At 41.0% G+C, this 21,282-nt stretch overlaps 1 protein-coding gene across 1 annotated transcript; it reads right to left on the bottom strand.

Moving 5' to 3' along the window:
* Positions 1-6,072: 6,072 nt before the first annotated feature.
* LOC117404348 (testis-specific Y-encoded-like protein 4) lies at positions 6,073-19,165 on the bottom strand. The gene is made up of 8 exons (XM_059017307.1): positions 16,926-19,165; positions 14,961-15,038; positions 14,277-14,388; positions 13,360-13,520; positions 12,557-12,633; positions 11,389-11,489; positions 10,628-10,678; positions 6,073-8,226 (listed from the first exon to the last, which is right to left on the bottom strand). Exons 1-8 carry the CDS (start codon positions 17,961-17,963, stop codon positions 7,955-7,957), a joined length of 1,890 nt encoding a protein of 629 aa, XP_058873290.1. The 5' UTR covers positions 17,964-19,165; the 3' UTR covers positions 6,073-7,954.
* Between the last annotated feature and the right edge of the window lie 2,117 nt (positions 19,166-21,282).

The following is a 21,282-nucleotide window of genomic DNA, read 5'->3' as shown; positions in this document are numbered from 1 at the left end:
ATCTCACATTTCCTATGGATTTAGCAATGGTAAGGAATTCACAGGCAAGCGTTTTTGACTAGAAGTCTTTCTCAATGTCTTCAATTGAAACACTAAAAAGAAATGTAATTAAGACTTTCCATCTAGAATGATCTAACTTGAAAGCAAGTGTGGTATTTCTGGTTCCAATTTTACATTACAAATAGTGCTTTGGCTGGTGGCCAGGTGGACATTTTTCTAAGTCCCTGGCAATGGAGATGAAGTGGAATCGTTATTATTAACATCATTTCGCATTATGGAGTCTGTACGTCACACTTTCATGAGAACACAAGACGTTATTCCCACGTTATTAGTCAGTCTAATATACTGTAGCTACCTCGGTTAACGCAGGCAGGAGCATCACACAGGGCGAGGCAAATCCACACACGGGCGGAGGGCGGGCGAGAACTCGGGACCCTTCGCGGCGCGCTAAAGCATAGCGCCGATACCGCTGTACAAAAAAGAGCCGTCTCCTTTGCAAGGAGCGTATATCGCGCTTGTGTCGCATTGTAAAGCCCAGAGAAGTATGGTACAGCGTGTTAAAAACACGGTAAACCACGGTAAACTATGCATAGTATAACAATGGGGAAAGCATGGGGAAAACTGCAGAATTACTGTATAATACATTTTTAGGCACAACGCACGCATGTGGGACTTCCCTGTACCAAATTCAAAATACTGTTGCCTAGTGTTCGTGCCGAGGTACTTTAAAAAAAACCCAAGACGTGTTCATTCTTGAGGTTCGTCATTATACCGTGTGTTAGATATATATGATTAACTGAATAACTTAAATCCTTTTATCTGTATAATTGCCTATCGCCTCTCACCCGGCGGCTCCGTGAATCTAAGCCCAGCTGCGTGGGTTCCAAAGCCGCTCCTCTATCCTCATCTCCCGGGGACTCGCTTTGTTTGTGTCGGTGAACAAACTCCTCGGATAACGCCTTTGGGGGGTCAACGTCCTGGTTTAGCCCCGCTGTTTGTTCAAAAAGAGACGAACAACGGGCCTGTCAGTTGTAGCAATCGTTTTAAACGTGATCCATTTCAGTGTGAATGGGGATGCGTGATTGGGCTACACAAGCAGCGCTTCAGATTTATTTAAATTCACAAATTATAAAGAGAATCTGCTTTAAAACAAAACAAAAAAAAAACAAAAACTTGAGTATAAAATGCAAGACACCAAATAACAAAGGCATGTTGTGAATAAGAAAATTGGGTTGAACCTCGATTAGGACTCATTTAAAAGGGGAACCGTGACGTTGCAAGAGCGGTGACAAATTATGATTTGTATCCCTATAGTTATTATTATAATTTATTTCTGAGCAGATGCCCTTATCCAGGGCGACTTACAATTGTTACAAGATATCACATTATTTTTGTACATACAATTCCCCATTTATACAGTTGGGTTTTTTTACTGGAGCAATCTAGGTAAAGTACCTTGCTCAAGGGTACAACAGCAGTGTCCCCCACCTGGGATTGAACCCACAACCCTCCGGTCAAGAGTCCAGAGCCCTAAACACTACTCCACACTGCTGCCCATATTAGCACTAGCAACATTACCTCATTTTCCTCCCTACTGGAGTAGTGGTTAGGGCTCTGGACACTTGACCGGAGGGTTGTGGGTTCAATCCCCGGTGGGGACACTACTGCTGTACCCTTGAGCAAGGTACTTTACCTAGATTGCTCCAGTAAAAACCCAACTGTATAAATGGGGAATTGTATGTAAAAAATAATGTGATATCTTGTAACAACTGTAAGTCGCCCTGGATAAGGGCGTCTGCTAAGAAATTAATAATAATAATAGACAACGGATTTAAAAATGTTGGTTAGCACTCCTAGGGGGACCAGTGATAACATTTCTATTCCTAATAGGCTGATAGCAAACGCACTACGCACTTCAGTGTTATATTTACGGAAGCCTGACTAATATAATTATTTTCTTTTTTTCCATTGTGACGTGCTCTCCAAGCAGAACTTGTATTTGTCATTGTGTGTGGCGTTTTCACAAACAACGCTGCCCTGAATAAACATCACATTCCTCTAGAGTGTACGCGGCCCCTCCCCTAGCAAAACACATTATTCTTCAAATCCAGCTATAAACAAACACAGCATTGTGTGCAACGGTGTTCTCGTATTCCCAGCTATAGGCATTAGTTATAAGATGAGATGCTTATATCATTTCCACAGAGTCTACAGTAAATTAAATGATTGAAAGAGGTATTTGTCGGCCAAACGATTGAGTTCAGAATACAGCATTAAGCATGACCACTCTGAATAAATATACCTTGGTTATTATTATTATTTATTATTATTATTATTTTTGTTTACGAATGTAAGTCGCCCTATTTATACAGTTGGGTTTTTACTGGAGCAATCTAGGTAAAAGTACCTTGCTTAAGGGTACAGCAGCAGTGTCCCCCCACCTGGGATTGAACCCACGACCCTCCAGTCAAGTCCTAACCACTACTCCACACTGCTGCCCCTTATTACTGTGTTAAAGAATAATTTGGTATTGTCTGAAATATCATTTATATGTTTAACACCTATGGTCAATTAAAATTGTAAGTGCACAATTCGTAAGGATGTTGTAATGAAAACACGTTTGCTGTAGAATGTGTTTCTTTCAAAACTACACATTGAGAATGCGAACGGATGCATGCAGGAAGTAAGATTTCTGGATTTATTTTGTGAGCTATAATTAAGGGTATTTTTGTATTGGTTTCAGAATAAAACAGTGAAAACCTTACACAGATATACAGAAAAGCATTTAAAATGCATCCTCCCCTCCCTTCTGGGTCTCACGATAATTCCACAGCTGTCTGTTCTCAAGTCTTGCAGGCATGTCAGAACAACGCCTCCTAATTGTCAGGGCCTCGCAACTTGACAAAGTGTTTTTTTTTTTATTATCATTTTTCACTGGGATGTTTTTCATTTTTTACTTTCTATCTACTCTGCCCGCCTCTCCAACAAAAATAGTCAAATAAATACCGTGCTTAAAGGTGCTAAGCAGCGTTTTAAAAGCTTGTATCTCCCTGGCTGGGCTACATTTTCCCATGCACATTATCTGAAACACTGCTTATCCGATTGTGATGAAACCTGGCATTAACGTTATTAAGCATACGTTTATTATTTGTTTATTTATTTAGCAGATGCCTTTATCCAAGGCGACTTACAGAGACTAGGGTGTGTGAACTATGCATCAGCTGCAGAGTCACTTACAACTACGTCTCACCCGAAAGACGGAGCACAAGGAGGTTAAGTGACTTGCTCAGGGTCACACAATGAGTCAGTGGCTGAGGAGGGATTTGAACCAGGGACCTCCTGGTTACAAACCCTTTTCTTTAACCACTGGACCACACAGCCTGCTATCAGGAGTGTCAGATTGTGGGGATATAGGCGCCTGTCTGTTTATCCTTACATATATCTTGAGAACACAAATTATTCCACATACTGTAAATCATTTTTATATACTTTATTATTAAAGTAATACCTTGTTTATCTCATGTCATATCGGTCTTCAATACCCTTTATTCATTAATCTATTAATTGCCATTTCTGATTCTGCACTAGTCTAGACATACATGGTCATTAATGTTCTACCATGCTAATGGCTCTAATTTTGAATTGACAGCCATGGTGGGTGATGGATGTTACTGACCCTACTTGTGGTTGCCAAGGAAATGCACTCCATATGACAAGAGTTCATGTTGTCAGGGATGGAAATAAGACTCATATTACACAGCAGTTTCACCCATTCCAGGTTTTATTATGAGCTTGATTAGCCATAGTACATAGGCAACAAGCTCAGGCGTGTCTTATTAAACTCCTGGTAAAACCAGGAATGGATCAAACTGCTGTGCAATGGGAGTCTTATTGCCAGCCCTGGTTGAACAGCATGGCCAAGCCCTAGTGCAAGTTCAAGACAATATCCAATAAGGTCTGCCTAAGATAACGATGTTTATCAATGCCCACCCTATTCTTCTGTGCTTAAGAGTGATTTTATTGAAGTCTTTAATATCTTAAAATGATTTGCTACAGTTAACCATAATTGACACCAACTGAAAGCAAGGCTTGTGAATATAGATTTATTTAACCAACTGCAGTAGCAGATGTAAGAGCAGCACAGAAACCAGAGGACATCGTTGAAAATGAAGAGGAGACAGACTTGGGACACTTCTTCCCACAGAGAGTGGTGAGGGGATGGAATGGGTTACCTAGTCATGTTGCTGAAGGAGACTCTTCTTCACACAGAGAGTGGTGAGGGGATGGAATGGGTTACCTAGTCATGTTGTTGAAGGAGACTCTTCTTCACACAGAGTGGTGAGGGGATGGAATGGGTTACCTAGTCATGTTGTTGAAGGAGACACTTCTTCACACAGAGAGTGGTGAGGGGATGGAATGGGTTACCTAGTCATGTTGTTGAAGGAGACTCTTCTTCACAGAGTGGTGAGGGGATGGAATGGGTTACCTAGTCATGTTGTTGAAGGAGACTCTTCTTCACACAGAGAGTGGTGAGGGGATGGAATGGGTTACCTAGTCATGTTGTTGAAGGAGACACTTCTTCACACAGAGTGGTGAGGGGATGGAATGGGTTACCTAGTCATGTTGTTGAAGGAGACTCTTCTTCACACAGAGAGTGGTGAGGGGATGGAATGGGTTACCTAGTCATGTTGTTGTCACTGGGATCCTTTAAAACCCAGCTTGACAAAGTTCTGAGATCAATCAGCTGCTGGGAACCAGTGTAACAGCCTCCTCTCGTTTTGTTTTTATGGATTTCAATTTGGAATATGCAGATATTCCGACGCTACAGATACAATGTTGTTGCTATTACTCTATTATTACTGGGCCTAGGCAGTGCATCAGGGACATTTCATCATCCACAACTATACACTACTCAATAGTGCGGAATTTAGAAATACTAAAAGGAGACTTAATAGATTCAATGACAAAGGCGTTTCAATGTCTTCAAAACAGGAATCAAATAAATAAAAAGTAAATCTTCTCAACTTGTGGATGTTTGACTGTGGTGCTCACTTGCAGCCAGTGCTACCCCGTACCCCCGTCCTCTCGGACGCACAATTCAATGATGAAACAATTACAGCTGAGAGAACACCAACAGCAGAAGACTGTACAATGGCGACACCCGCTGGACAAAGCTCTAAGTTCACGTTGAATAATTTTCTATTGTAATACTGTAAAAGATAGTGTACTTCAGATCAAGGCTAGGTCAGGCCTAATCAGTCTGGTCAAATGATAAGATGGATATTTAAGGCATTTTACAGCACTTGGAGTCACCCTAGCCCCCAAACTTTCTGTACTGCGCCCCCATTCCTCTTGTCTGTGAAAATTGACCCCCCTCCCCACCACACCCATTTATATATACCAGTAAAAAAAAACAACATGCCACTGGCTTCACTGTATGTCACTGCTGCTGCTGTTTGTTTTGTTTTTTTGCAAGAACCAGCCACCAATCCATCGTAATAAGAGCAAACTTAGCATTGCAAGTAATAGTTTACTGATTGAGTCCAGTGCTTTACCAACGTGCACACACCGCAGTAACCCGATAAACAATGTACAGATTCCAATAGTTTCAATAATTTAAACTAAGGAACGTCCGTACCAAGTTCCATCACAATTGGATGCATTGCAAGTGTAATGGCCTCCATTACAATAACTGTAGCTAACAAAACAGTTCTCTGCGCTGTGCATCGTCTCAGAGGTGCCGTTCTCAAAGAAAAACGTTGTTAGCAAACATCTTTTTAAAACACGATGTCTGGTTTCTACACTAGGTTAAAGAAATGCTGGCAGCCAGTAACATGACCCAGAAGACACTGCTCGGCTGAAATGACAAAGGAAGTGAAGCAGTTACTGCCTGGGAGTGTACACTTAACAGAGTAAAATACACGTAACATGTGTTTCTTTCAAAACTGCACACCTGAGACCAGTGAAGCTAATGGAAGTGCCAAAGGGGTTAGATTAATTGAATTGTTTTGTTAGCTACAATTATTTAACAGAACCAACAGAGGGGTTAACAAACCAACAATTTCAAACAAATTCAGAACCCATTACTTTATTTTATTTAGAAAAACCAAACCAAAACAAATGAAAAGTAAAAACATTTTCTAATTTCAGGACTACATTTAATTGTAAAATCTATTAAAAGATAACAAAAAGCAGCAGCCAAAATATATATATATATTTTTAACTCTTCTTCAAAGGTTTACAAAAAAAAAAACACAACATACGTTAACAAAGCTTTCTCCAAATATTTACATGCCCTTCGCAAAATGATACTTGGTTAAGTATGGGGAGATGGAAAGGGGGTGGTCGGTCTTCAAAACACTGCTAAGGGTTTATTACAGACAAATCCATTGTTCCCAATGTGGCAGAACCACAAGCATTCCTGCACTACGAAAACACAAACCAAAGATTTTATTTATTTATTTACTTATTACATCTCTGTGATGTTTTCAATTAATCAAGACGGATTTCAGTTTTATTAAAATGCCAAGTGCCCTGAAATTGGCTTTGACGTTCTCATTTTCTAAAGCACTATAATTTTTCAACTCTTTTGGCATAAATACTAAAGAAACTTAACCCATTTGAGGACAGGCTACTTTGTCATTTATGGAGCTTTTTTTAAAACTGGGATCTGCCTGTTATTTCGTTTTCTGTTGAGCTATATTGTTACAATATCTTCCTCTAATTTTGTTACTCGCAAGTCTAAAATGTAAATATAACCCTTCAGATGGTTTTATGACACCTGAATATAACATAAGAAACTCGAGCTGAAAAATGCTACGTCTTGACGTTTTCCTCCCCAGTTTCTATGTGTTGAGATTCATAGCCGGTGTGAAATTTCACTGGTTTGGTTACTTGACTATCCTCAAAATAGTACGCTGGGAATGTATGTTGTAAATATGCCTGTCATTTTACACTTCTAAAAGACTGAAAACTTTCAGACTGGATGCATGTCGATTTGTCATTAATCAAATTATATAAAATATAGCTTGTGTTCTGATTTTTTTCAAATCACTTTATTTCATACTTAATGGGTTAAATTCAATGACAAACATTTCGACAAAAGTATTTTTCAATGTCTTCAGAAGACACTGAAATACTTTGTCAATACACGTTTCTTTTACTATTTCTAATGTCAGCGCTAGCGAGTGCTTAAAAATTATGGAGGACTTAAGATTTTAGCACAGAGCTAATTACAGGAAAGCTACAAGGGAAAGGAAATGAAATGACAGCAAACATCAGTATTTCTATTTGAAATAATTTACTCTTCAACAAAGCTTGTTTGTTGTTACTCATTTGAAAATGTACAGCTCAAACAAACGTTTCAATGACGCATGAAGGAATAACCACAAATCTTTTTTTTTTTTCCTCTTTTTAATTCTAACCGGCTTTCATCTTAGTGCGGTTTAATAGGAAACTACCAGCCAAATAATTTAGTAGGCAAAACTTTGATTACACCAGATTATGACTGCTAAGAGCATTAACCAGTGTAACATTAATAAGCGATCTCTTAACTGTTCTCTTTCAAAGCCATTTTTTAACCATGATGCAACTTAATGGATACACAAAGTGGTACAGACAGCCAGCAACAGTGCTTTGAGTCAAGGGATGAGGAAGGGCAGTGTGGGCTACTCTCAGTGTTAGAGACTGTGAGGAAAGCAGTGCAGCCTAATAGTCAGACCTGAACACTTGTATAAACTGCAATACATCTTCACATGAGATGACATGCTTAGAGAAATTAGCACTTATGAAGCTGGGTTTTGAAGTCTTCGGGAGGTACGATGAATTTTTCTTTAACTTGTAACCTTGATTTAGAAAGTGTTTTTTTTTTTTTTTTTTTTTTAAGCTTAAAAAATATATATTTATAGACTGGTTAAAAAAAAAAAAAAAAGGCTTTGCAGCTTTATTCGTTTCTTTAACCGTCTTCATCTCCGTCCACCTCTATGTCCTCTTGGTCTTCCTCGTATTGACCTTTCACCTCTGCCTCTTGACCCTTGCTCCCCAGGCTCTCGTCCAGCTCCTCTACGTCCACTTCCTCCTCGTCCTGCTCGTCCGAGACCCCCTCCTCCTCCTCCTCCTCCTCCTCCTCATCATCATCAGCAGCAGCATCATCATCATCCTCATCATCCTCATCCTCCTCCTCATCACCTTCCTCCTTCTCCTCTCCGCTCCTGCTCTCCTCCGATCCTGTGTGCACGAGAGGGGGAGAGAAAGGGTTAATCATTGAAACTAAAGCAGCACTCTTATTCTCGCAACTCGATTGCAAATTGAAAATCTGTTGTCAACTCGAGTTGTCAATTAGTGATACACAAGGTCCATTTGAGATGCCAAGAAAAAACTGCTTGTTGATGCTCCATTGCCTTCTATACTGTCCAGAGCATTGTGTGAAGGAAACTATAGAGGATGCCTTTTCTTAACCCTTTAAGGACACAATCATACTGAAGTGGGCTTCTAGGACCCCGATCGTGTAAACACGATAAAAAAAAAAACACTTTTTGATGACACAGGGCCACCGTACTTTGCAGTACAGGCTTGAAACACATATCATTGCACAGGGGAGGGACTGACGTTCACTTCCTGATAGTTTTTTTCCCCCCATGTGATGTCACCGAGAGGGGCATTTAGTGTCTAAAGGGCCTAGACAGCAGCCCAGCAGAACAAAAGCAGAAACAAAACATCACAGGAACTTGTTCAGAGCTAATAAAAATGGGGAAACACTGTAAATCCGATGTACTTGACTTAGAATTAAATCAGAACATTTATCCTGTCTCATGTGTTTTAATATAGATGTTTTTAGAATATGTATAATTATTAAGAAATAAGTGGATATACTATTTCATGAACTAAATGTATCAGGTACGTTTTATTTTCCTTATTACTGATAATTAAATTCATAACTATTTTATTTATAAATATTTATTTTGAGAAAATAAAAATCGAGAGTAGTGTCCCTTATTGCTTATAAAGATGTGTATTATGTCATTGCAATCACTCAGGTGAAACAATGTCTTGCAATTTGCCCAAACATCAATATTTTTCAACAAAACTTTCAGGAAGTATTGTAAGGTCTCTTGGGTCATAGAATAACGTGTTTTCATACATGTATCTCTAATCAGAATACATAATAAATATTTAACAACAACAAAAAAAAAATCAAAAAGTTTATATGGTTTCCGAAGTACTTTATAATGTTCCCCAGGGTATTCTGAAGAAAAGGACACAATTTCTAAGATGCTACTGTAAAAAATAGATTTTCAGTGAATTTTTATAGGAAGAGAGTCAACAACAGCCAAAAGCCAGCTGGTCCTGGGGGAGAGTCCCACTGAAAAATGCTTGGTCCTGAAAAGGTTGATCAATGTGTCATGAACTACTATTGCAGGATTAGTCCAAGGTCTATAAAAATAAAAAAAGTGTCATTGTTTTCTTACAGCCTTTTATAACACAGGGGAGTCACCCTGGATTGCATCAGCCACCTATCTGTGTTTATTATTATTATTATTATTATTATTATTATTATTATTATTATTATTATTATTCCTTTGCGGTCCATTTATTAATTGCGCGTCAGGCACGCCAGGTCTAATTAATTTTCACACGCGCAGTTAATTTTATACGCGCTGTTTAAAAGTATTTTTTTTTCACAGTCAAACGGGTTTAAATGGCCCTGCATATCAACAAAGCACTCACTAGGCATCTCCAGCCCCGCCCCACCCTTTCGTTTGCTATAGCGTTCACCTATGTAAGAAATAAATAATAATAATAATAATAATAATAATAATAATAATAATAGTCGTACATACCGATCGATCATCTCCGGATCACTCGTTTTATCACCAAACTCCTCAATAATGCGATCCAAGTCATTATTTTATTTCTATAACATCTCAAAAAAGCTCTGCAAATGTCCGTGTTTTCTGTGCGCTGATTCAGTCAGCCAGCTTGTTTACTTCAGACCGCCCCCGTTATCTGATACCTGATACCATGTATGACTATTCATGAGATACGCCTTTTTTTATTTTTATTTTTTTTCGACTCGTCTCGGCTCCTGTCGCTCCCACTCGGCAATTGAATGGTTTTCTCGGCTTTTTCCGGAGAAAAAACGACTAGACACCCGTTTATTGCGTTGCTATAATGATGTCGGACCCAGTCCGACAAAGGACCTGTGAGGAATAATTGCAATGTCGGACCCAGTCCGACAATGGACCGCAAAGGGTTAAGCCATTTAGCAGATGCTTTTATCCAAAGCGACTTACAGAGACTAGGGACTTCCAATAGGACCTCGATTGTTTTACGTCTCATCGGAAGGACGGAGCACAAGGAGGTGAACTGACTTCAGAGTCAGAGTTCAGAGTCACACACAGCGAGTCAGTGACTGGGACTGAACTGGGAACCTCCTGGTAACAAACCCCTTTCTTTAACCACTGGACCCCCCCCCCCCAAAAAAAATAGGTAGTTTATGCAATTTGGACAGCATCCCTGGTGCTGTAAAATAGCTTACCGCAGCAGGGGTGAAGTTTGATCAAACCGAACCCTAGTAAAATTTACAATCTGCTTTGGAAGGCAAGCTTTCTGCAAACACAAGACTCACCATCAATGACAACCTCTCTGTCTGCCTGTGTCTCCTCCTCAGAACTCTCCCCTGTTGAGAGATGAGCAAAGACCCGGTTTAATCTCCTGACTGCACACTCACACACACACACACAGTTTCAATATGTGAACCTATTCATTCTCTAATCAGCTTCACTGCATAGCACACATCTTATACTTGTGCTCTCTTGCAAACTACTTGTTGGAACTCAGACTAGACCAGGCTAGATACATTTTAAACAGCATAAAGAAATACCTTGAAACAGTGAAATTACTAAGTCAAATATATACAGCGCTGGCCAAAGGTTTTGCACCACTCAATAGAGTTAACACAGTAATGCTTCATAAAGTCGAATGAAACCTGCTTAATAAATGTCACGTTAGCATATTGAATTACATACCGCTTTGTAGTTTTCCCTAGACTCAACCAAAAACTGACAAATTAAAAAATGTGACATTTCGAAACCTAACATGAAATACTGTACTACTATTATGGCTTCCGGTTGACTTTTTGCGATATCATTTTGCAGTTTCTTTTGTTTAATTGTGTGTCTCAATCCTAAAATTCTCGTTGATGCCAAACTGTTGGCCACAGCTGTAGAACATGTCATGTACGAGCACTGTACTGACTTATTTATTTTTAAAACACAATTTGGTTCTAAAATAACAGCACAATTTAAAGTCGTTACACTGAGGCACAGCACGGATCAGAACGTTCCACTTCCTGTGGCGGTGAAAGGGTTAAGAGCGCGTGGGACTGACCTTCCTCGCTGCCGTCCTCTTTCGATTCGTCTTCAGCAGGCACCTCTTCATCCGAGTCCGAGATCACCACGCACTCGTCCCCGTTTCCGTTGCCCACTTGCCTGCCACCAAAAACAGACAGCAGCGATCAGAGACTGCAGCAGCGTACTTTACACGATGGCTCTTCATAAGAAATTCATTTCAGACAGTTTCCACGCAATGGTGGCAGAGAAAAACCTCCAAGACAAGTCCCAGAGACAACAGACGCATCCAGCGTCAAAATTAGATTTCTCTTTCTATGGACTGCTCCACTGCAAAACCCTCCTTATTTTTTGCCTGTTTCTTTGCTCCTATGCTGCTCTTGCTTAGACATTGGTTACAATATCTATCATTTCCCCATGGTCTGTGTAATATGCTCAAGGCAATTCATGAATTCTCACATTTTTACAGAAGAATTCCCCTAATTTGGCCAACTCAAGCATGTGTAAAACACCGATCGACTTACCCCAAGATAGCACAAGACATCACATCCTTTAGATGCGAAGGCAATAAGATCTGACACAGAGGGTAATACCAGGCATTACAGAACGCTTGGGTCAGGGAATACGAGTCTTACTTTCATCCCTGCAATGTAATTCCAGTGCAGTCTAAATGCAATTACAGCTCTTACTATTACTTCAATGTTACAGCACAACGAATTATCAGTTTTATTTATTTGAACTGTATTTAGTTTTTCTTTTTTTATATATATAAATGTCTCCTTCCACTCAAGAACTCTAAAATGAACGTTCTACAAAATATAACCCTCCACTGTAATGCTGAATGCGAGTTCTTTACAATAGCACTGTACAATATAGCAGTTTATTTATTAATTTTAATGAATTTGCCATTATGTTACAGATTTTATTTATTTCCAATGGCCTGCAAGTACACCGGATATTTTTATTGATCACACTGGTTGGATCACTCGCTTTTTGTATTCGGTTCAAATTAAAAACAAGGCGCTGCCTTTTTATTTTTACATTATCAATGAAACAGCATCATCGTCTCATTCAAGTCACGGCAGAGAAAAAACAAAAGGGGTCAACACGAACAAGTCGGCTCTAAACTTTAAAAGTGACATCAAATGATCAAAAATAAAACCCGAAAACAGAGCCCTAACAATTCTGTACAAGGAGCTGGCACCTACCGTCCGTTCTCTGCACCCTGGCTCAGTGGAAGCAGGTAGTACTGAAGCGGATTCTTCCACAGGTCATCCTTCAGAAGCTGTAGTGAAAACAGAGTGATGATATCGTCACCGCACGTCACGCTGGCTTTGAGCTTTTGTGCTGGTCTGTACTTCCCTCCCTGATCACTGTAGAACATGTGTTTTTTTGTTCATGTTTCAGATGAAGAGGGACATTTCAGCTCAAAGCAACCGGATTTTACTTAGATCTGATTTTTATGTCAGGCATCCTTAAGTGTTGCAATAGGTTGAGCTTTTTTTTTATTTAACTAGCAACGAGCCACTGACAAACTGGGGGTTTGTCTAGGGAGTGAACTATGCATCACAACTGCTGCTGCTGCTGAGTCACTTACAATAGTTACATGACTTGCTCAGGGTCACACACAGTGAGTCAGTGGCTGTGCCGAGATTTGACCCTCCTGTTATCAAGTCCTTTTCTTTAACCACCGGACCACCAAGCCTGTTTGCGAATCAGGTCTTTAATTGATCTCCAAGACAAAGCACTGTAGACATAACTCGTAACCCTAACGTGCTGCATCCTATTTAATATTGTACTTTAGTAGTATTTGCACTTCCTGTAAGCTACAGTGTAAGCTTGCATTGTAACCCTGTAAGTCGCCTTAGATAAAGGCATCTGCCAAATACATAAATAAACAAATAATAATAATAACGATGCATGACAAAGCCCTGCAGTCTAACGGACTGGAACAGGCAGGATGAGAAGGAGGCTGTACACTGGAGCAGGCAGTGAGAGGAGGCAGCTGTACCTCCGCTATCTCGTCGGTGGTAGGGCTGCTGTGGTCGGTGAACCAGCTGAAGAAGCTCTGGTACACTCGCAGGCTCCCCGGCCCCTTCACCATCCCACTGTGAGCAGCCAGGTTCCTGCCTCGCAGCCAGCAGATGGGGTTCGAGAACGAGATGGAGGCTCCTGAAAGAGAGAGTACTGTCAGCACACACACCAAAGCTGGAAATACTGCAAGACTCCCATTGCACAGCACTTTGATCCATTGGCGTTTTATAAGACACACCTGAGCTTGTGTACACGTGGGTAATGAAGCTTGTATTACATGGAATGGGTGAAACTGCTATGCAATAGGAGTCTTATTTCCATCCAGTACAGTCTAAATACAATCACAATGTAATTCCAGTAGTCGTGAAATGAAATTGCAGTTTCAGTGCAGGGCTGGCATTGGCTTCCATTGCACTGACTACCACGTACACGTAGTTACAGCCCCTCTCCAATGGAACAGACAGCAGTGGATAACAAACCAGGGTTTTCCTTAGACACCATGGAGTCCGTTCAAAACATTGGGGACACTCTACATGATGAACAAGATAACTGCCTAGATTCAGCACCAATCTTAATTGAAACATTTGAAATCAGACTCACAGCATCCTATAGATGTTTCCATATGATCCGATAAACTCTCGGTTTCATACAAACATTTTGAAGGTTTCGTTACAATTTAAAAAGCGGTTTTACTAAAAGTGTGACATGCGGACACCCCCATATATGCCCAGAATCTGACGGTCTCAATAACTAAATAATGTTAACACCAAGTTTTTGATAAGTGGATTTCCAGATACATAGGGGGGAAATGTGAAATGTGACACACATACGGAAAACCACCTCCAGTATATCCCTGTCCAAAACAAAACATGTAAGCCCAGAGCGTCCCCCTACCATTGGCCCTGAGATGAAACTCCTTGACGAGGACTTCATTATGAAAGTAGGGGTTCCTGCTGAAGCGAAAGCAGATCCGGTAGCCCAGCCGTGCGCCCTTAAAATGTTCTACCTGCAAGAAGGAAGAAGAAGCCACACTAAAAAGAGAAGCCACACTTTACAACATGTTCATTCCACGGTTTCTGTCGGAAAGCACCAACATCTCTGAAGACATGGAAAAGACTTTTCAATTATTCGATTTATAATTCTTTGAGTGCCCAATTATATTACCCTTGATTTTCCAGGAACCTGCGCTCCCCTGACTGTACGGCTCACCCTGCAAACCACGTGGCCGTGCTATATTAAAAACACCCAATTGTAAAAATACTAAAAAAAAAAAAAAAAAGCAACTTAAATTCAACGAAAAAGGTTTTGAATCTATTTCAGTCACTGAATTTTATTTTAGCATTTCTAAAATTTGAAAATTACAATTCTTAATGACTGAGATTCCATTAAAAACAAATTTACAAAAAAAACTACAGGGAAATGTTGAAACAATCAAGGCCAGGCTGTTGGGGTGCATGGTAGAGGATTGTTCATTGTGTATCGATGAATCGTGACACTTTCTTTACATGAAGTAGTGAATCGTTCCACCAATAAATAGTAGGGCGACCCTTGGTTCAGACAGAGAGGGCAGCGTCTTACCTCCAGGTTTGTCATGAAGCTCAGAGCGTCTTCATCGTGCTCGTCGATGTGGGCTGAGATCTGAGGGTGATTCAGGAACTGCAGAGCTTCAGTCAAGGAGCCAACGAGAGGGCGATACAACCAACACTCGTCATTCTCAGTGCTGTCCGATTTGTACTGGAAAAAACTGCCACGTTTTACAAAACCTACAGGTTATTTTTTGTTTACTGATTTTGCTTTAAATCTGGCTAAACTAAACTGGTTTAGAAGTAGTCAACAACGTTAAAATGTCCTAGATATCTCCTCTCGTTTGTAAAAAGATTAAATAACGGGGCTCTAAAAAACATTACCTGTCCCCATCCTGACAACTTTTTACACTTATAACTTTAAAGTCAGTTTCAAACTGACCTCTAATCACTGCAGGAAGAAAAAACAACACACATACAGCAACTGCTCTGGCTGCTGTTCCGTACCACATCCTGGATCGTTATCTGTTTGACAATGTGGGCAATAATCCTTAACACTATCAGTGCATTCTGAAAAGACCTTTGAAAACAGACTTTCAAGTTATAAGTGTAAAAAGACTGGGGCTAGGAAATTCACTGCACGGATCTGCCCTACTCCATAACGTATCTGAAAAAAAAACACAAAATCATTTTCCAGCCTTAAGGACCATCTATTGAACGGAACGCATTTGGCAAAAGGAACAGCATTGTGTTTTTCAGATGTTATGGAAAGTAAGACAAATCAGATGGTGCATAGCACTGGTTTTAACCCTGGCCTCAGGCAACCCCAAACGATCCAGGTTTTTGTTTCGGCCAGCAGTTAAACGTTAGTTTTAAGCGTGCGTTTTTGTCTAATGCACATTAGACAGCTCTTAAGCTGAGGGAACATGCAGCCACTTTTTCAGGAACAGCAGCTTGAAACCATTGTTATGGCGTTGATACGCTTTTAACCGAGACTTTAAAGTGTGTGGATAAAAAGATTGCTATAGATATTAACCACAAGAGACTGCAACACTGAACAGAAAATACAAGACACTCAAATCTGAACAGTTTGGAGGTAACAGATGGCCAGGGTTGAAAAACACTGCTGCGCAGGAATCATTTATGCAAATTTCACAAGTTTCATAACTCAGACTCCTGGTATACTTGTGTCCATTGCATTGCAGGAGACTGAGATAAGGGCTGGGGTTCCTTTGAAGGAATTTGAATTGCTTAAAAGAGAATGGGCATTGGAAATTGATTAAAAAAAAAGAAATTGTAACGGCCCCCAATCCTGATTGAGATGCTACAGACATTTTATGCAGACTTGTCTTACACCACCATGTCACTGATTAACTGCGCCACCATAGGACCCCTGCTTTGGATAAATCACAATGTATTCCCAATTGTTGCCAGCTCTTAAAAGCTGCAGTTCAAGTTATAAAATGTTATGGGTAACTTGAAATCTCCCACAGAGCTGAGAACAATTAAAAAAAGCCCAATTAAGCAAAAGAGTTATTCAAATAAAAGTAATCGAGAGCATAGTTGGAACCAGAAGACACAGGGGTCCCGAGGACCAGGTTTGAGAAGCCCTGATACACATGCATAGACAGTGACTTGAATCAGGGCTTCCCAGCTTAGTCCTGGGGACCCGCTGTGCTTTCTGCTTTTCATTCCAACTGAGCTCTCAGTTACTTAACTAGACCCTTAAATTGAACAGTTAATTTGCTAAATTAGACCTTTTTAATGTTTTTTTCTGCTAAAAAGTTGCAGAGTTCATGTTACTTACAAACTGTTACAGCAAACTTGAAATCTGCCACGGTTTACGCGCTATTAGTTCAGTTAAGGGTCTGGTTCAGTAATTGAGAGCTCAGTTGGAATGAAAACCAGCAGACACATGGGGGTCCCCCCCTGGACCGGGGTTGGGAAGCCCTGCCTTGGAGAATACAGGTTTGACAGCTCTCAGTGGCGTGGGAGACGCATCTCTGTGCTAAAAGGATACAGCGGTGACCCAGAACCCGGGGATGCCCTGAATGACGGCGTTCCTCTTCTCCACATGCGGTCTCCTCATCTGGTTAAACTTCAGCTCCATGCGGCGGTAGAGGCGCGCGGCGCGCTTTTCAATCTCCTCCAGCTCGCCCTGGATCTGTGCCAGCGTTTCCAGGGAACGCCTGGTCTCCGGGGCAACCCGGGTCTCCACGGAAACGATAGCGCACTCCGCATCCTCCGCGGAGGAGGAGGAGGAGGAGGAGGAGGACGAAGAGGAGCCAGCGGGGGACGAAGAGCCCGTTTCTACCTCTGCTTCTTCGTCCTCCACGCTGGTGTATATGGCCTCAGCCCCCTCGCTGTCCACAACCCTGTCTGTTTCACTGGGCTTGCCTGCTTCTGAGGCGGACCCGGCCTTATCAGGGCCCGAGGCCCGAACTATTGGGCTACCTTCACCGCTATCCGAGTCTGTGTGTTGCGAGGAGGCGCCTTCTGTCGGGCAGTCCTCTGGTTTTGCATTTGTTGTACTGCTTTTCACAGACTTTCGTTTGGTTTCGGCCTTCCGTGACACTTCTTTCTCCGTGTCACCTCCTCCTCCTCCTCCTCCTCCCCGTGTCAAGCTAGCCAACGCTTCTGCCGCAACCATTGCAGCCCAATCCGAGTCGTGCTGCTGCTCTGTGTCTTTAAGAAGCGCGCTCCCTCCCGAAGCAGGCGGCGCGTCCCCGACAGGGGCAGCGCTCGAGCTGCTGTCCGCGTCCTCGCCTACCGGGGGCGCGCTGTCGCACTCCCGCGCCTCTTCCTTATCAGCTTCAGAAGCAAATGAGGGCAATTCAACAGCAGCCTCCTCCTCCTCCTCGTCGTTTTGCGTCTTCGCTGTATCTTGTGTCGGCTTTTTTGAGTCTCCATTCTGAGGAGGGGAAAGGAGCGCCTCGCTCTCTGTCTTATCCACTTTCGCCTTTTTGGCGGCCGGTGCTGCGCGCTCCGGACTCGGGGACGCGCGTTGCCGTCTGGGTTTGGATGAAGAGGAGTCCCCGTTCTCCGAACAGTCGCTCATTTTTTATTTTTTTTTCTCCCTGACGTTGAATTAAATTGAAACAGAAAAACAAAAAAGAACCCCCCCCCCCCCCCCCCCGCGCACACCACCCCCCCGGTCAAAATAAACCGCCTACCTTCTGCTTAAACCAAACAGCGTGTGCCCGGTCCTCTAACTGCTTTATACGCACAGGTGATAAAACGACAGCTTGCAGTAAAAACTTCCCTCTCCGCTTGTTTTGTTTTTCATTCTCCCCTGCACTTCCCTCAGCGTCGCTCTTGCTAGCTTACCAGAACACCCGTCCGGCTGATTGGCTCCCGGCCGCCGCGCCGAAACCCCTCAGCCTATCGGAGAGGGATCTTTCCGTCCCGTGGTTTGTTTACACCATTGCTGCTTCCCGATTGGCCGGACGAACGCAAGCGCTAGCCCAATCAGAACCCCCGCAGAGTACCCCCTAGTACCGCCCCTGGCCAGTAGGCCGAGGGAATGTGACGTAGTTTTGTTTTAGCAAAGTTTTTTTTGGTACATTAATGTGTGGGCCTGATTGCGTTAGCAGAATTAATTGTAGAACTGCATGTTCAAAATAAAAGGATAAAGAATAGCAATATTGTATTTTCATTTATATATACACGTCACCTTTATACAAACGCATATCGAGTTTTTTTTTTTTTAAAAGCAAACAACATTGCATCAAATAAACCAGCTTGTTGTGACTTTTAATTTTAAAATAAACAGTACCAGCACACGTTTAGTCATGCCACAGAAATCCATGTCATCTCTGCATAATGGCATAGTATTCCCCAGTACTTCAAGTGAAATCAATATTGTGTAACAGAAACGCCACTTTTTTTTTGTGATTAAAAAAAGACGACTTTACGTTTTTCACTTTACCTTTTGAATAGCTAAATAAAACATCAACACCTATTCATCACATACATTAGCATCGTTTTGCTTTTTAAATTTGCATTATTGTACATAAAATAAACCATTTACTGTCTAAGCAAACACAGTAGCCAGTACACTGAAACGATATAACGGCGTTGCACGAAAGATATTTAAACTAAAACATTTCCAAAAAAACAGTACCTCTTTTGCACTTCTATAAGCTTCAAGTCTCAAATGTGCATTTTTGAAAGAAACTCGTTTATCAAACATCTGTTTTCATTTTAAAACTCATCTGGCACTTAGTTAAATAAAATTCTGTTCCATGCCTTTTGAAATCTCCTACACTTGAACTAGAGCAATGTCTTTTGGGTCAAAGCATGTTACTGGCTGAGAGGATGTCACCCGAGAGGGGAAGCAGCTGATTGGTTAAGGACAGGAAAGTGCAACACCATGTGAAAGCAGGGCTTGCGAACAGAGTTCTTCAACCTAGTGTAGTACCAGGTATGTTTTAAAATAGGAAACTGTGACACACAGACAGACCCCTAAATTATAATCCGCTGAATAAGTTGTGCTAAAGAAGATCCTTTACAAGTTTCTCTAGATCTACGCAGTTGTCTAGATATACAATATAAATAAAACAAATATAAGGCCTCATCTCCACTGATGGCCAAGAAAAACATGTGTCAGTGCGTTTTCCAAACATGACCAACCTTGGAAGATCTTGTCATGACTCAAAAAAGTCACTGGGGGATTGTGGGATAGTATTGTGCTGCAATAACAAACAAACAAAAAAAAAAACTGCCTGAGCAACAAATGCTGCGATTGAAAGAACGTGTATACTGTTTCTGGGTTTCAGAGTCAGCCCACATTGTTAAAAGAATTTCTGTTTTTTCGTTCTCTCACATGCAGCCACAATGATCTTTTTTTGAGCCATTGCGGGCGTGAAAACAACTGTGTATGTGAAAAATGCATGTGTGGCTGAGAGATGGACAAGCATATAGACATACTTCAAATACCCTCCATTTATCCCAGCATTATGATACGAACTATGACTTGAGTTAAAAAAAAAAATGTCCTAGCAAGTTTCATCACAATTGGAGAAGTGGTTCTAGATGAATGTCACACCCCTTCATCAGTCCACATTTCTACTTCTCTCTCTCTCTTGCAATAGCAAACAAGGCTATATTACAAAAGTGGAAACATAGGACTAATGTCTCAATCACATAACGGCTTAATTTAACAACTGAACATGCATCTCTTGAGAGACCCTCTGACTACAGGAAAGAACCACAGAATTTGATATGGTCTGGAATCGCTTTCAACTTTCTAGTGAATATTGATGCCTTAACCAATCAGTGAATGACATCCTCAATACTAATCAGCAGTGTGGAGTAGTGGTTAGGGCTCTGGACTCTTGACCGGAGGGTCGTGGGTTCAATCCCAGGTGGGGGACACTGCTGCTGTACCCTTGAGCAAGGTACTTTACCTAGATTGCTCCAGTAAAAACCCAACTGTATAAATGAGTAATTGTATGTAAAAATAATGTTCTATCTTGTAACAATTGTAAGTTGCCCTGGATAAGGGCGTCTGCTAAGAAATAAATAATAATAATCTCTGTCCTGCAACTTGTTGATAATATTTGTTCATTTATGAATTGGTCTATTTAGCTATCTATCTATTCTATGACTTCTGCTTCATAAAGTTGAATGAAACCCTCTGAATAATGATATTGAACATATTGAATAACATACCCTTTGTAGTTTTCCAAATACTTAACAGAAAAACTGACAAAAATTTAAAAAATGAGACATTTTCAAATCTAACATGAAATACTGTACTACTATGAAGGCTTCCGGTAGACTTCTGCGATATCATTTTATAATGTTTCTTATTTATTTACTTATTTGTTTGTTTATTTAAAATATTGAGTTCAATATGTATAATGACATTCAGAACAGAAAATAGGAGGCACTTTTTTACACAGAGAATTGTGAGGGTCTGGAACCAACTCCCCAGTAATGTTGTTGAAGCTGACACCCTGGGATCCTTCAAGAAGCTGCTTGATGAGATTCTGGGATCAATAAGCTACTAACAACCAAACGAGCAAGATGGGCTGAATGGGGCCTCCTCTCGTTTGGAAACTTTCTTATGTTCTTATGTTCTAATGGTTATCTCAATCATCTTTGTTCAAGATTGTTTCCTTGTTGGATTCCACGGCTGTGGGTGGGGTGTTGTGGGGTGAGGGGGTATATATACATAGGGTAAGGCTTTCCTTAACTTTTGTTGATTTCTTTGGTTATATGTAATATAAATAAATAAAGGATTAAATAAAAAAAAGAGGTAGGAAAAGGCATTTGAAAAAATGTGCACATCTCAAACAGGATTTGTTACCAGGCTGGTAAACGGGGTTCACTGCTATCCAATTACACATTTACATGTCTTATGTTTGAATAAA

Source organism: Acipenser ruthenus, chromosome 56 (assembly GCF_902713425.1).
Source record: "Acipenser ruthenus chromosome 56, fAciRut3.2 maternal haplotype, whole genome shotgun sequence".
Classification (NCBI taxonomy): domain Eukaryota; kingdom Metazoa; phylum Chordata; class Actinopteri; order Acipenseriformes; family Acipenseridae; genus Acipenser; species Acipenser ruthenus.
The sequence above is the reverse complement of the archived record's forward strand: the minus strand, read 5'-3'. Positions and strand labels throughout refer to the sequence as shown.

Coding starts and splice junctions, on each gene's coding strand:
- LOC117404348 (XM_059017307.1), bottom strand. CDS start 17,963: ATGAGCGACTGTTCGGAGAACGGGGACTCCTCTTCATCCAAACCCAGA. Junction 14,389..14,960: donor GCTTCATGACAAACCTGGAG/GTAAGACGCTGC, acceptor TCCTTCTTGCAG/GTAGAACATTTTAAGGGCGC. Junction 13,521..14,276: donor GTTTCATCTCAGGGCCAATG/GTAGGGGGACGC, acceptor TCTCTCTTTCAG/GAGCCTCCATCTCGTTCTCG.